This window comes from Polypterus senegalus, chromosome 4, assembly GCF_016835505.1.
Source record: "Polypterus senegalus isolate Bchr_013 chromosome 4, ASM1683550v1, whole genome shotgun sequence".
NCBI lineage: Eukaryota > Metazoa > Chordata > Cladistia > Polypteriformes > Polypteridae > Polypterus > Polypterus senegalus.
Genome location: NC_053157.1, coordinates 14,369,773 through 14,383,805, shown reverse-complemented (window position 1 = coordinate 14,383,805; position 14,033 = coordinate 14,369,773). Strand labels below are relative to the sequence as shown.

The following is a 14,033-nucleotide window of genomic DNA, read 5'->3' as shown; positions in this document are numbered from 1 at the left end:
TTGCATGCGGAAGTTTCCTTTAAAAACTAAAAAAATATCTCCATGTCGCGCCTTTGGAGATCCTCTTTGGCACCCTTATTTTTAATTGATCGAGCTGTATGTCATTTTTATTGTTCTGTTAATATGATAAAGTACACATGTAGTCCTTGTAATACTACTATTAGTAGTAGTAGTAGTAGTAGTAGTAGTAGTAGTAGTAGTATTTAGTCATTTTCCTAACCCGCTTATCCATCAGGGTCGCAGGACTGCTGGAGCCTATACCAGCAATTATCATATTAAGGTGGGAAAAACGCCTGGACATAACGTCAGGGCTACACGGAGTAAACACATAAACACACAAATGGCCCAGTTTAGCAACACAGGTTCAGCTAATCTGCATGTCTTTAGACTGGGATACGAGAGCACCCAGAGAAAAGGCTGACGAACACGGGGAGAACATGCAAACTCCACGCAGAAAAAAAACTGAGGCTCGAAGCCCTGTCTCCTTACCGCGAGGTATCAGCACTATCACCGTGCCGCCCGATTAATAATAATAATAATAATAATAATATTTGGTGTCAAAGCAAGTAAGCGTAGTGTACAATTTGTGTATGGTGTTCGAATCTGACCGCTCTGCAGAGAAGCGCCCTACAGTATTCAAACTGAGTTTAATTATAGTAATTCTGAGCGTTGATTTCACATGTCATTTTACATGCAAGTGAAAATGCAAGTACTTTAGTTGCGTTTCCATTTCAAACTGATTTTTACTATTAAAGTATTGGGAACTACGCGATTCCAAAACTAATGACAGTTCGCGACGATCGGTGGTTTTAGGGGTGCAGCCTTGATAAGGTTTGAACAAGACTGTTCCTTGGTACCTGATCCGAAGTCCCAGACCACATTCCGAGGAGACCAATCGATTTGTGATCTTTCGGAGATAACTCCTCCCAGTGCTTCATTTACATGGAAAAACCTCTTGTTGACTCCTTTCATTGCAGCCCCGAGCGGCATTAAGGCATCTTTGTTCCGAAAAGCTTGCATGTAAAACGCTGGAAGATATTTCGCTGTTCATGATCGCTTGGTCAAGAAAGAAGATCAAGAAACTAAAAAAGGTGAACGTGCTTCTAACAGGGTGGCTAACCATAACCGCGTAAAGATGCTCGGCGAGTGCCTGATAATTCTTGCGGCGCTAGCCCTCCCGGCGGTGTACTTGGAAGAGTTACACGGCAGCGTGTACCCGTTCAGCCAGCCGGAATTGTTCCACAAGAAGAACAGCTGCAAAACCATTCCGAGCACCCTGCTTCTGTGCAATGATATCGAGTATAACGAAATGCGGCTGCCCAATCTGCTGGGGCACGAAACCATTAAGGAGGTCCTGCAGCAAGCCAATTCGTGGATTCCTCTGGTGCACAAGCAGTGCCATCCTGACACCAAGAAGTTTCTGTGTTCTCTCTTTGCTCCAGTGTGCCTGGACGAGGTGGACGAACCCATCGAGCCGTGCAGATCGCTTTGTGAACAGGTCAAGGAGAGCTGCGCCCCCGTCATGCTCGCGTTCGGCTTTCCTTGGCCCGATATGCTGGAATGTAGCCGCTTCCCCGTGGATAACGACCTGTGCATCCCACTGAGCAATCCCGATCAACTGGTACATCCTACACAAGAAGGTAAATACGTGGACCCGTTATCCATCTTCTTTGTCTCCATATCCCTATTCGCTTAATTCTGGTCATGTTTACAGGATGTTGCCGCCTTACGTGATAGGCGACGCAGTAGTGTGTTCGCTTTGCATTCACCCCTCTACTTTGAACTATCGCTTCGTATACTTCTGGAGAGTTTTATTTGGGGGTTCCCGGCGGGGTACATTCATGCGCACATCCATCCCAGTGTTATATAAAAGTGACATTGCGTTTTAACCAGACGGAACTATCGATATGCATTAAGTGGTATTGAAAAAAATTTACTTTCCACACGTCGAGCGTTCATTTTCGTAGAGCTTCAGTGTTTTCGCAAATAACGAAGGGAGGGATATTTTACGAATTATAACGATATAAAGATAATTACTACTATTGGCAGTAAGGTTTCAAGTCCGGTCTGAAGAGATGCTTACTTTTTTATAAGAAGATACAAAAATATCCAATATAAGTAAAAAAAAGAAGCTTCCTAGTATAACCTTTTATAAAGAATCGCCAGGATTTGTTATTGCAATTTGCCAGGTTGACTGTCCCGTCTAATTAGTGCCATTTCTGACAGTAGCACTTAATTATGAGGCCCCTGGGAAGCATTTTCCCATTAATGATTTTAACATGTAATAATACCCATTTAGGAAACGAGCGGGCAGCACGCTGGGACCCTCGTTGTATTTAATAAAATATTTTCTTAACTTTTATTTGCCAGTAAAGAAGAAGAGGAGCTGTTTGGAATCGTTTTATGAAGACACTATGTTCAACAACACACTGCCCTTTACTGTAATGGCATGACTGCGTCCAGTCACTACTGTATATGTATCATTCATGCATGAAGATTTAGTAAAGATATAATGTTTATTTATTGCATTACCCAAAAATATATGTGGAAAAATCAACACTATACCTCAGATTTTGAAGTAAGACAGATAGATAGAAAAGGCACTATATAATTAAAGACAGATAGATGTGAAACGCCCTAACAGAAATATAGTTAAGAAAAGGCACGATTTAATTAACAGATACACGTGAAACGCACTGTATGATAAGTAGATAAGGAACTATAACATAGACAGATAAAACGTTTATGTCTGTGACTGTTCTTTATGTTTAACCAAGTTTTATTTCTTTTTAGTAATTCTGGTGAGTATTGGGAGGTTCTTACTTTTTGTAATCTTTATTTACCTATTGGGCTTCTGCAAACATCTACATATAGTTTGTTATAATGCTTTATTTATTTATTTATTTATTTATTTATTTATTTATTTGTTTGTTTGTTTGTTTGTTTGTTTGCTTATTACAAAAAATAAGAACGATCAACGAACAACCGTCCGACTTCTTGTTTTAGGCGCTCAGTGATTAAGTTAAGCATCAACTTCTATTGAATGCCTAATCTAGGAAAAAAATATGTGTGCGCATGTTTGTGTGTTCGTCCTGTAATGGACTCGTGCCTTGTCCAGGTATTTTTCCTGCCTTCCGCTCGAGTCTTGCTAAGATTGACCTGGACAAGTGGGTCAGGAAATGGATACTGTGTATATATATATATATATATATAATTATTCTTATACATGTAGTGCCGATAACTAATGCTACATGGATTTACAAGTTTTAATCCGTAATGCATGTTGTGGAACTCGCAAAGTTCTTCCAACTTTGAAAACCGGATTTAAGAAATTGACATGCTATTGCGCACCCTTCTGTTGCTTTCATGTATGACGCCTGTCCACCATTTCTTTGCAGTGCCCAAGGTTTGTGACGCGTGTAAAGATAACGAAGAAGACGACAACGAGATTGTAGACAACCTCTGTAAAAATGACTTTGGTAGGTAAAACTTTTGTTAGTCGTATAACATCGTACGCGAGTCACCATAGTGACTTTAATCAATGTGAACACACATTTACTGTATTCAGGCAGAAATAGGAATGCTTTTATTAAAGTGCACTGAAGGCAGTTTCACTTAGAACATTTCCTTTATATATAACTCGTATATTTTTTCTTTCTTTTCTTTTCGGGCTACTTTTTATGTATAGATCATTTCATATTGCTGCTATAGCACACATTAAGATGAACTGTATAAAAACGGAGGTAAAGATTATGGACCGTTTCGGTTTGTCTTTTTTTTTTTTGGTAAAGCGGAATGGAAAGCATTGATTCCTTACGTTCCTGGGTTTCTATTACTCGTTTGTTTATCGGTGTATTTTTGGCTTGTAGGGAAACACCCAAATTCTATACCTACACTCTTAAAAATAAAGGCACCAAAGTGGTTCTTCAGAGGTATGAAGAACCTTTATTTATTTAGATATGTAACAGGGTCCATAAATCAACATCAACAGATAATAACAGATTTGTAAACGGGTTCCTGATTTTAAAAAGACTCCCGCAGCATACAGTCACACAGGCTAAATTCGGGCATTCTTGATGTGTTTTTGTCTTATAAGTACGCTATATGCATTGCAGATTTCTGTTTTGTCCTCCAGTTAGGACACTTTTCAAAGCTAAAAGAAGCAATTTTATATGCAAAGAACCCTTCACATAATAAAATGCTTCTTTTTCAAGCAGTGGTTCGACGAGGAACCACACAACCCAGTAAAACACCATTAAAAACCTTTATTTCTAAGAATGCATATGCATACCCTTTTATTTTTAAAGCGGTCTGCATTTCCTGCAAAAGGTTATTTTTTATTGTCCCCATATGTGGAGTCAGTGATTACAAGTATGCGCATTCTTTTATGGAAATGTATACTTTAATGATACAATCAAATTGTCTCGCCTAATTTTATGCTGTTGTTTGAAAACTATGAGATGTATTTATTCCATTCGTTCCAAGTTTTTGGGACTTTTTTGGATTTCTTTCTAAATATTTTATTTGTTACTTTATTCAAAATGTGTTTTTCTTGTAGACCAGGCGCTAAATACCCGTATTCTTTCTTTCTTTCTTTCTTTCTTTCTTTCTTTCTTTCTTTCTTTCTTTCTTTTGCTATTCTTGCCCACATAAACGCCTGACGGTAGATTGATTATCCTTGTTGTAGACACCTCAAAGGGTAGCAGATGACCCTTTCGTGATCTTCCAAAGAAAGCCACCTGCTGACCGTTTGGTTGACAGAGAAACCTTTTACCAATCATTAGCAAACTTTGAGTTTGTACATTTTCAAAGTTAACTCGACATCTTTGTTGTGTTCCTCCCCCGCCCCTTACCCCCTTTCGCCTTCTATTAGCCCTGAAGATAAAAGTGAAGGAGATCTCGTACATCAACGGGGACACCAAAATTATCCCGGAGACAAAGAGCAAAACGATCTATAAACTGAATGGAGTGACGGAGCGCGACCTGAAGAAGACCGTGCTGTGGCTTAAAGACGGCCTGCAGTGCACCTGCGACGAGATGAACGACATCAACGCCCCCTATTTAGTGATGGGACAAAAGCTCGGCGGGAACCTGGTCATAACCTCAGTGAAGAGATGGCAGCGGGGACAGAGGGAGTTTAAGAGAATCTCGCGCAGCATCCGCAAACTGCAGTGTTAATGGGCGCCTCCTCGCTTCCCCTCTCGAAAAAGAAGTGAATGAAATAAACGACACACATCGGTAACATTCATCTAAAAGGGACTTGAAAGTGTCCGCTGCCAAAAGTTCATTCAAATGCATGTCCATAGATGACTCGCGTAAGCGTAAATGACTACCTGACCAGAACACCCCTCCATTTACTTTGCAGAGGCCCATAACTTTAGCCGGCTAAGGGTTGGAGTTCACCTTTTGGACCGCAGTCACAAGCCTTTCGGAATTTGGTTCGAGATAATCGCGGGTTGTATAGAATGTGACACTTGTAGTAACATCAATAATACTCTAAGGGGCGCTGTATGCCCGGAAAAAGTGGTGCCTTTCCCGTTTTCAAGCAAAAAACGTTTATGTTTTCCATTGCTCGTTTTGACAGAAGGGTTTCTGGACAGGCAATTATTTGCCCATACAACTTACGGTCACTTTTTTGTAGACACTTTCTGCATGAAACACGTGAATGTTGACCCGACAATCATTCGTTTGTCATTTTTTTATTTTATATTTTTTTGCCTGGAGCCGGGAGCTTCGATTTTTCGTTTTCAATTTAATTTTTAATAACCAAAGCTAGTTTAATTGCCTCTTGCTTTTTGATCCATACAGCATTTACTTTATACGGTATTGAGCTTACTGCTCCCAGTTGTGCTTTAGAAAGGATGCGTGTGTTCGTATTGAAGAACCGCTGCCTTGATATTTGTTTGTAGGGTGGCTGTTAAGATGGAATGCTTCCATTCGTTCATCCATCCATTTTCATAAGCTTTATGTACAATAGTATGGAGGAATATTTCGGACTACATAAAATAAATTAAATTAATGTGAATGGTGATAATAAATAAATAATAACACGAAATGTGAGTATCCATCCTATCCATCTATTTCCTAAATACGAATGTAGAGTAGCTGGAGTCAGTTCCAGCAAGTTTATATATCAATTAAACATGTCAGGAAATATATGTTTTGTCGCATATTTCATCGTGTATGTCAGTAACACCAAATCCCTAAAATGAAAATTGTCACCTTCACTCGTCAAAGTTGGGAGGGTGGGCTCTATCATGCATTGTTTTCTGATTGGTGAGTTGTTCGCCGTGCCTGCCTGGAGAAATCTCGTGGCTCATGCGCATGCTCAAAATTGTGACCGCGCGTGCACGAGGAAATTGCCCCAGAATTCCTGTTCAAAGTGCCACTTTAAAGATAACTCTGAATTCATCAGTATGAAGCGTCTGCTTTAAATGTGACGGTTGATGATCGAAGATTTACCGACCATTGGCCAACGGGAAAACAACATTTGGTAGAAACCCCTTCTCGACTTCGAGAAGTGAAAGTGACAGTTTCCTTTCAGGCCTTCTTTCGTATTATTGCGGTTTCACTAAATTAAATAAAAGAGGAAGTAAATAAATACCTGCGGTGGGCTGGGGCCCTGCCCGGGGTTTGTTTCCTGCCTTGCGCCCTGTGTTCGCTGGGATTGGCTCCAGCAGACCCCCGTGACCCTGTAGTTAGGATATAGCGGGTTGGATACTGGATGGATGGATGGATAAATAACTACATAATGCAGTAACCAAGAAAAATACATTTCGCGTTTCATTAATGGGCCAGCTTGGGACTGTTGCTGCCATGCGCCCAATGTTTCCTCGGTGGGCTTCAGCTTCCCCGCGATCCTTCAAAGCGTTTAGAAATGGACAGATGAATTTAAGTGTTTTTGCACATTCCCAACTGTTACATTTTATTTATCGTCACATTTCACAGTCCGTTAATTTACTTACGCATTTATTTTATTTTGTTCCAAATATTCCTCCTATGCAACACCGCGTCGCGAATCCCGCTGTCCCGTCAGGGTGTAAGGCAGGAACCAGCCCCGGACGGGATGCCAGTACCTCGCACTATTATTTGTTATTTGAGTAAAAAAACAATGAATTTAGGTATATGTGTGTGTCTGATCGGCTAAGGGATGGATGATTTTATTTTAACCCCTTCTGGAATTAGTCGTTGAGTTTCCACACCCAGCCAGAAATGTTCGATGGTGCGCAATTTTAAGAAATGTAAAGTGAACTTTAACAATTTTCCTCTTAATTACTTCAGTCGTGCAGAATGTATTCCTTCAGACGTTTTAGTGCAAATAATTAACACTAAGTGAGATTCAAAGTAAAATAATACAATTTTAAGAAATCCTGACGTGTGACCAGCCATTTTCTGAACAAAAATAGTTTACAGGCAGGAACAAGTCCCCGATAAGAGGTTAGTTCATCACAGGACGTGTTTAACACACATTTTAGCGTGCCGTATCAGCCTAACATGCACGACTTTGGGATGTGGCAGGAAATCGTCGAGTCTCCAGATTACCTATACATGTGCGCAAATGATTTGAAGCGGGCATGCTGATAAGCCAAGGGGAAATCATGCCGTTACATGGGGGGGTCGCTGGGAGATATTTGGGGACATACAAACTCCACGCAGGGACCACCCGAGGCGTTCTTGTTGCGAGGCAGAAGTTCTAACACTGCGCCACCCTGCTATTTCTGTACTCAGAAGTGCCTCGTCCCTGCTGCAGCAACTAGCGGCATTTCATCGGAAGTTGGATTTTTTTTTTTTTTTTTTGCTGTAAAATGTAATTTTGTTGCCATGATAAGGTGTTTAGCAGTTATTACTTAGTTAAAAAAATGTTCTAAAAAGAGAGAGGACGCAAGTGGGATGTGTCCCGCACTGGAATGCCTGATTTATTGTCACCCGCACCTGTGCCTGCATACTGGAAATTCCTTCAGTTTTAAATGCTATTTTGGTTAAAAGCCGCGATCTTAAAAATAAAGAGACCAGAGTGGTTCTCAAGAGCGATGCCATATAGGAGAACCGTTTTTGGTTCCCACAAGACCCATCCAAATGAAGGTTCCAGAAAGAACCTTTATTTATTTATATCTGTAACAGGCTCCATGCATAAATAACCAAGAATAGATGGCAGTAGGTGTGTGAAATGTTGGTGGGTCCCGATTTTAAAAGGATTCACACTGCATGTAACAGCACATGCCGGCTAAGTCCACGTTTACTTAATCTATTGTCCTGATCATACATTAAAGATTTCAGTTTTTTCCTCCATATTAGGAAGCTTTTCAAAGCACAAAAAAAAAAACAACTTCATATGCACACAATAAAATGGTGCTTGGTCAAGAAACAGCGTTACAGGGAACCACACAACCTCTTAAAGAAGCATTCTTGTAAAGAGTGAAACAGGACAGCTCTTGTTCACCCCACTCTACCTCACAATCCTAAACCAAATTAAATCGGTTTGAAAATGTTATTTTATAGAAGATGGATAGAAATCTGTAACCTTGTCATTATACTTGCATACAACGAAATTTTAATACCATCAGTAATATCCATCCATCATTTTCTTAGCCTGCTTATCCAGGGCAGGGTCGCCAGGCAGCTGGAGCCCATCTCAGTAATCATCGTGCGCAAGGCAGGAACAGTCCACGGATAGGGCAGCAGTCCATTTTAAAGTGACGCGTGTTTCATTTAATAACACAGGCTAAGTTTGTGTTCTTGCTATGGATAAGTATCCTGCCAACTATACCAGGTCTTCCAGAAATCAATGTCTTCTCTTGGGCTCCCACAAGCGATTCTCCTCCAAATTCCTGCTGGAAACGCCAAGCCCAAACAGCCCAAATTCTTGTGAATGGCCCCCTTGTTCCTTTATTGCGTACATACAACACACACACCTCAGTCCCTGAAATCAGTTCTGCAAGGTGGGTGGGATGTCTGCTATGGAGATTGCATTGAAGATTTCTAATTTCATATTAAGAACCAATTTCATATGGAAGGAACACATCAGGCAAGGGCTCTGTGGGGAACCACAAAATCCAGTAATCTGAAGAGTGGAGATCTGTCATTTATAAAATCATTTTCTTTAAAAACGACTCAATGACTTAAAGAAGCGTATTTGAGACCATTACACCTGCATATAAAACACACGTTTATTGTTTGACACAAAATATAATGCAGAGTATCCATCCATCCACTTTCTAACCTGCTGAATCCAAATACAGGGTCACGGGGGTCTGCTGGAGCCAATCCCAGCCAACACAGGGCACAAGGCAGGAACCAATCCTGAGCAGGGTGCCAACCCACCTAATGCAGAGTATTCTCAGGTTAATAAATTATTTGGACCACATTAAGAAAGCCCGTTTCTGGTAGCATAAAAATATAATTTTTTGGATTTAGCTTATGTAGCGTGACTGCAGAGTAACCAACGTACTCCAAAAAAGTGATTTGGGCACCAACCAGATTACCCCATTTACTAAAAAAACAAAAAAAAGATGGCGCAGTGGCTCAGAAACCAAGAACAAAAAACAAGACATGTTTTGCCTTGACAATAGAGGTTAACTGGGGGGCGTCTGGTCGATATGAGACCCCACCTCATGCTGATGGGACCAGAAGGGACAGAGTATGGCATCTCCTTGGATCTGCCTGTTGATCTGCTGTGAGTGCCATTGTTGTTGTAGTCGGCCTCATGTCTGCCCTTCTAGCCTTTTCCTGGCACTCTACTTCCATCATTTTCCACGTCTTCGTTAAATGCGTTACGATCTGTCAATGCCATCCACCGACTCCGCTTAGTCAGAAGTGCAGAGCTACACCTACGGTTTTCCACCATTCTTGTTCTCGTGTTGGTGGCCTCATCCAGATTGACGATATACGGCTGCATGTGTCTCCGCGTCTCACAGCTCCCTGTGCTATGATAAGCCTGACCGTTTATCTGGAAACAATAAGGACAACATCCTGGGCGAGGACCAATGTTTGCAGCCATTGATGTGAGCACCAAGGCGCTGTTGAAAGCCCTAATGTGGTCTGTGATGGTTCTTATGTGAACACATGGCTTGTCATGCGCTCTGATTTGTGTGCTGGCACTTACAGTAGGTGACGGCATGGTGCCGACGCAGCCCCCCATACACCACGATACAAACACTTAGTGTTTGATGTTCTTTTCAGAAGAAGTAAGTGGATAGGACTGGCGAGCTTTGTTGGGCAGAATGGCCCGTTCTCTTCTAGAATGTTCCAATGTTCTGTTCAAAATCTCCCAGCTTTGCTCATCTTGTTCAGCTCCATGAGATGCATTCCCCTAGCTACCTGGGCTTTCATGGCGTGCCTACAGTATGTGCCCGTCTCTCACCAGCCTTGTCTGACTATCACCTGGCATTTCTCTTGCCCTTGCTATCTCATGCGACAAAAGCGTCTCCCGCTTTGGCCCACCTCGCACCTACCTGTTTGTTTTCTCGTGTCTTAGCCCCCCACCCCACCACTCTCTTTATCACCGCTTACCTCATTCCCTAGCGCACCATCGTTTGCATGGACACACAGATGGATGGACAGACAGGCACTCACATTTTATTATAACATTTATAGACAAACTGTAACCCGGCTCAAGCCTTACCCCTTTTTCAAAAGCACACAAATCAATGTTATGAGGACAATGCCAGGGATGGTATCGCCCGACTGTGCCCACTTTGACTGTAGACATGTCTCCACTACTTGCGGCAGGGTTTTGTTGCTGGCCTACAATAACAAGTTAGCAGGCTTTAAAGAAGAACGTCAGAGAGCATCTTGTGTTGGGACGACAAGGCGGAAGCCCACTTTAATAATTGGGGGAATGTAAAAAGTAAAATAAGGAAAAACAAAGGCGTAGAACCGTAGTCCTCAAATATGGAGGTCTGTCCTCCAAAATGAATGGCAACTTCTGGTGGAACGTTGGTATAAATATAGGGGCTGCAGCTGTGAGCTGAGGGGCCGAAGTGGTGTCACGGTTCGCCCCCAAATTCTTCCTCCCGTCCAGTGTGTCGATGAAGATTCTGGTGCACCACCACCTTTTTGTGACTTTCTCACCTGCCGTCCTAAAAACATCATAGGCCCCCCGGGCAAAGTGGAGCACTGGAGCCCCTGTTTTGATAGCAAAACAGAAACATCCGTAGGCATCAGAAAAAAACGGGAGCCCCGGGGCAACTGCCCAGTGTGCCCATGTGTTAAGACGGCCCTGTGTGTGACACAAGCACACATTTCTATGATTGGGTTAGAATGGACAACCTCAGGAAGTCGTCTCTCGATTCGAGTCTTTTACTGTTTGGTTTACACTTTCTCCTAATTCTCCTCTTTTTCTGTCATTTTTGACATCCCAAAGCTCTGAATGGCGGGTCACCTGGCGTCCCGGATCTGCTCCACTGGATGTTTGAGAATTGTGCTTAGAACGACATCCCGTTATGTCGTGGCTCCTGCCCTACACCCATTTCTGTTGGACTGGTTTTCAAGTGGGTTCTGAAAATAGGGGGTCTGGTTTTAAATCCTCTTTTAGTTAATGCGTTTTTTATTTTTTTGTTCTTCTACCTGCAGTTAAGTTTGAAGGTGCTGTGATCAAAATAGAGGACAAAAGATAAAGTTTTGGGGATTCCACCCCGTATGTTGTCCCACTGCGGTGGGGTGGCACCCCGTCCGGGGTTTGTTTCCAGCCTTGCGCCCTGTGCTGGCTGGGATTGGCTCCAGCAGACCCCCGTGGCCCTGTAGTTAGGATATAGCAGGTTGGATAATGGATGGATGGATGGATGGATAATGTCCCAGACCCTCGCTAACAATGACAGAGCAGCCATAAAGGACTGAGTCATTAGCACAGACTGAACTGGTGAGTGGAGGGCGGCGTTTTATATTGTCATGGCATGAAGAGGCGGGACAGGAAAGGAAGTGAGGCGGACAGGAAGGCGTGGCCCAAGAAGTGGGAGGAGCTTTAGCTGCTTTTTCCTTTCTGAACATCTAAGAAAGTTTGAGAAATGGCATTAGTGCTGCTCATCAGCCCCTGTCTCTGTGACTTGCCTTAGACTGCCTCCCAGGCGCACGTGTGGGACGCCGCACAGTTTATTTGGTGTTTTTAAGGAAAGAATGAACTTTTACCCCAAATGCTGAACGTCTAGAAATGTTTCGGCCATTGTGATCGACTGAAATGTAAAGCAGCCGTCTCCCTTCTAATGTGTCAAGCAGGTGTAATATAGGCGAGCTTGTTGCCGTGTGAAAAAGTTGTAAAATATTGCTTTAACTATACTTTAGCATTGTAAATAGTTTTTGTATGTAAACACTTTTATACTTGTACACCAGTTTTGAAAGAAATTATTGATTATTGAATGTAATGGCGTGGTTGAGGTTAGGGTTAAAAAAAAAGGGAAAAATACATTTTATAAGCAACCTCTTGTCAGACTGTCTGCTGTCATCATGTTTTTCTTTTTGCTTTTCTTCAGTTTCACATAAATCTGATCACCGCACGCTAACGTCAGTCTGTGTTACTGCGCCAGGTGGCTTGTGCATGGCACACGGTGCATTTTGTTATTTCCAATATTAATAAAAATATAACGTATTATACGACAATCCTTGATTTTGCTACGTGGTGCACATAAACTGTGGTGATGGAAGCTCTGCAAGTGGTAAGATACAGCAAATTCATTTGATACAAAATAATAAACTACACTTAATAATAATATCCACCACAAAAATTCACAGCAATTCACCTGAAATGGCTCCTCATTCATGGATGCGGACCTCTCAATATACTTATGAGGGGGAACAACTGCAGAATCTTTAGAATATTGCAAATATCAGCAGGGGAAACACGTTGAAAATGTACGCGCAGTGGATGAAGAAAGTATTGAGAGCCCTTCACGTTCTGCACGCTTTATGGTCTTCATTGTAAATGAATGCATTTGACCTTTTTGCCCCTCAGTCTTCGCTCAATAACCCAAAGTAAAAGCCTGTTCTCAGAAAGGTGTGCAAATTTATTAAAAATCAAAAACTGAAATCCCTCCTTCAGACCCTAAATTCAGTATTTTGTAGGAGCCCCTGTGGCAGCAATTCTTCTTTTTAAGTCTCTACAAGCTTGGCACACCTGAATTTGGGTCATTCATTCCCTTCTTCCTGGCAGATCCTCTCCAGTTCCATTCACTTGGATGGGCAGCATCTCTAAACTGTAAACCATCTTCAGGTCTCTCCACATGTGTTCTATATGGGGGTTAGGTGTGGGCTTTGACGGGACCACTCGAGGACACTTAGGAACTTGTCCCAAAGCCACTCCAGTGTTGTCTTGGTCATGTGCTTCTCTGATGACGATGAGATAAAGTAGCCATAAATCAAACGAGGGTGGGTTTTATGTGTAGGCATACAAACTACATAAGCCTTCCCGTTTAGGACTTTGAAAATCTGATCATTCATCATTTACCATCAGCAGGGTGGCAGGCAGCGGGCGACTGCACCAAAAAAATCAGAATGGTGATTATAGCCTAAGCCAGTCAGTCCTTTACGGGTGCTATCTATGAAAGTTAAGGGGCTGGCATTCCGTAAAGTCCACGGCAATTATGTAACTGAAGGGGGCGCACAGGCACTGATTGGCACCCAGGGTCATTGAAGGCTACTAACACCTTTTGTGTGCCGTCACCCAAGCGGTGGTGTAGATGAAAGGTAAGGGGTGTCTGCTCCATACATTCAGCGGTATGTACCCAGAAGGATAACTAAAAGGGGTGAGCGCTCCAGACACAGAGGGGAGACCCCCTGGTTGTTGAAGTCTAATACTAACTACCCGCTTTGGACACCGAGGGGGTAATACCCTCGCTCCCTGCCCAGGGCTCCAAATAGGCTTTGACTGGCAGTGATCATCAGAGTGCCACATTCACCTGATGTCTACAGTGGTCACATAAAGTCTGCACATATTATTATTTCCAAACGTTTGGCATAACTGAGTAGCTTTGAAAATTACTTGGGCCTGACATACTGAAGCATAGAAGAAATTACAAAAGGCTTTTATTTATTTATTTAGGTTA

The 14,033-nt window shown here is 42.3% G+C and overlaps 1 protein-coding gene across 1 annotated transcript; it reads left to right on the top strand.

The window, feature by feature from the left end:
• The first annotated feature begins 950 nt into the window (after nucleotides 1-950).
• On the top strand, nucleotides 951-6,154 carry sfrp2 (secreted frizzled-related protein 2). Its single transcript, XM_039750279.1, has 3 exons — nucleotides 951-1,640; nucleotides 3,399-3,479; nucleotides 4,874-6,154. The coding sequence occupies exons 1-3, from the start codon at nucleotides 1,136-1,138 to the stop codon at nucleotides 5,176-5,178; spliced, it is 891 nt and encodes a 296-aa protein (XP_039606213.1). The 5' UTR covers nucleotides 951-1,135; the 3' UTR covers nucleotides 5,179-6,154.
• Nucleotides 6,155-14,033: the final 7,879 nt, after the last annotated feature.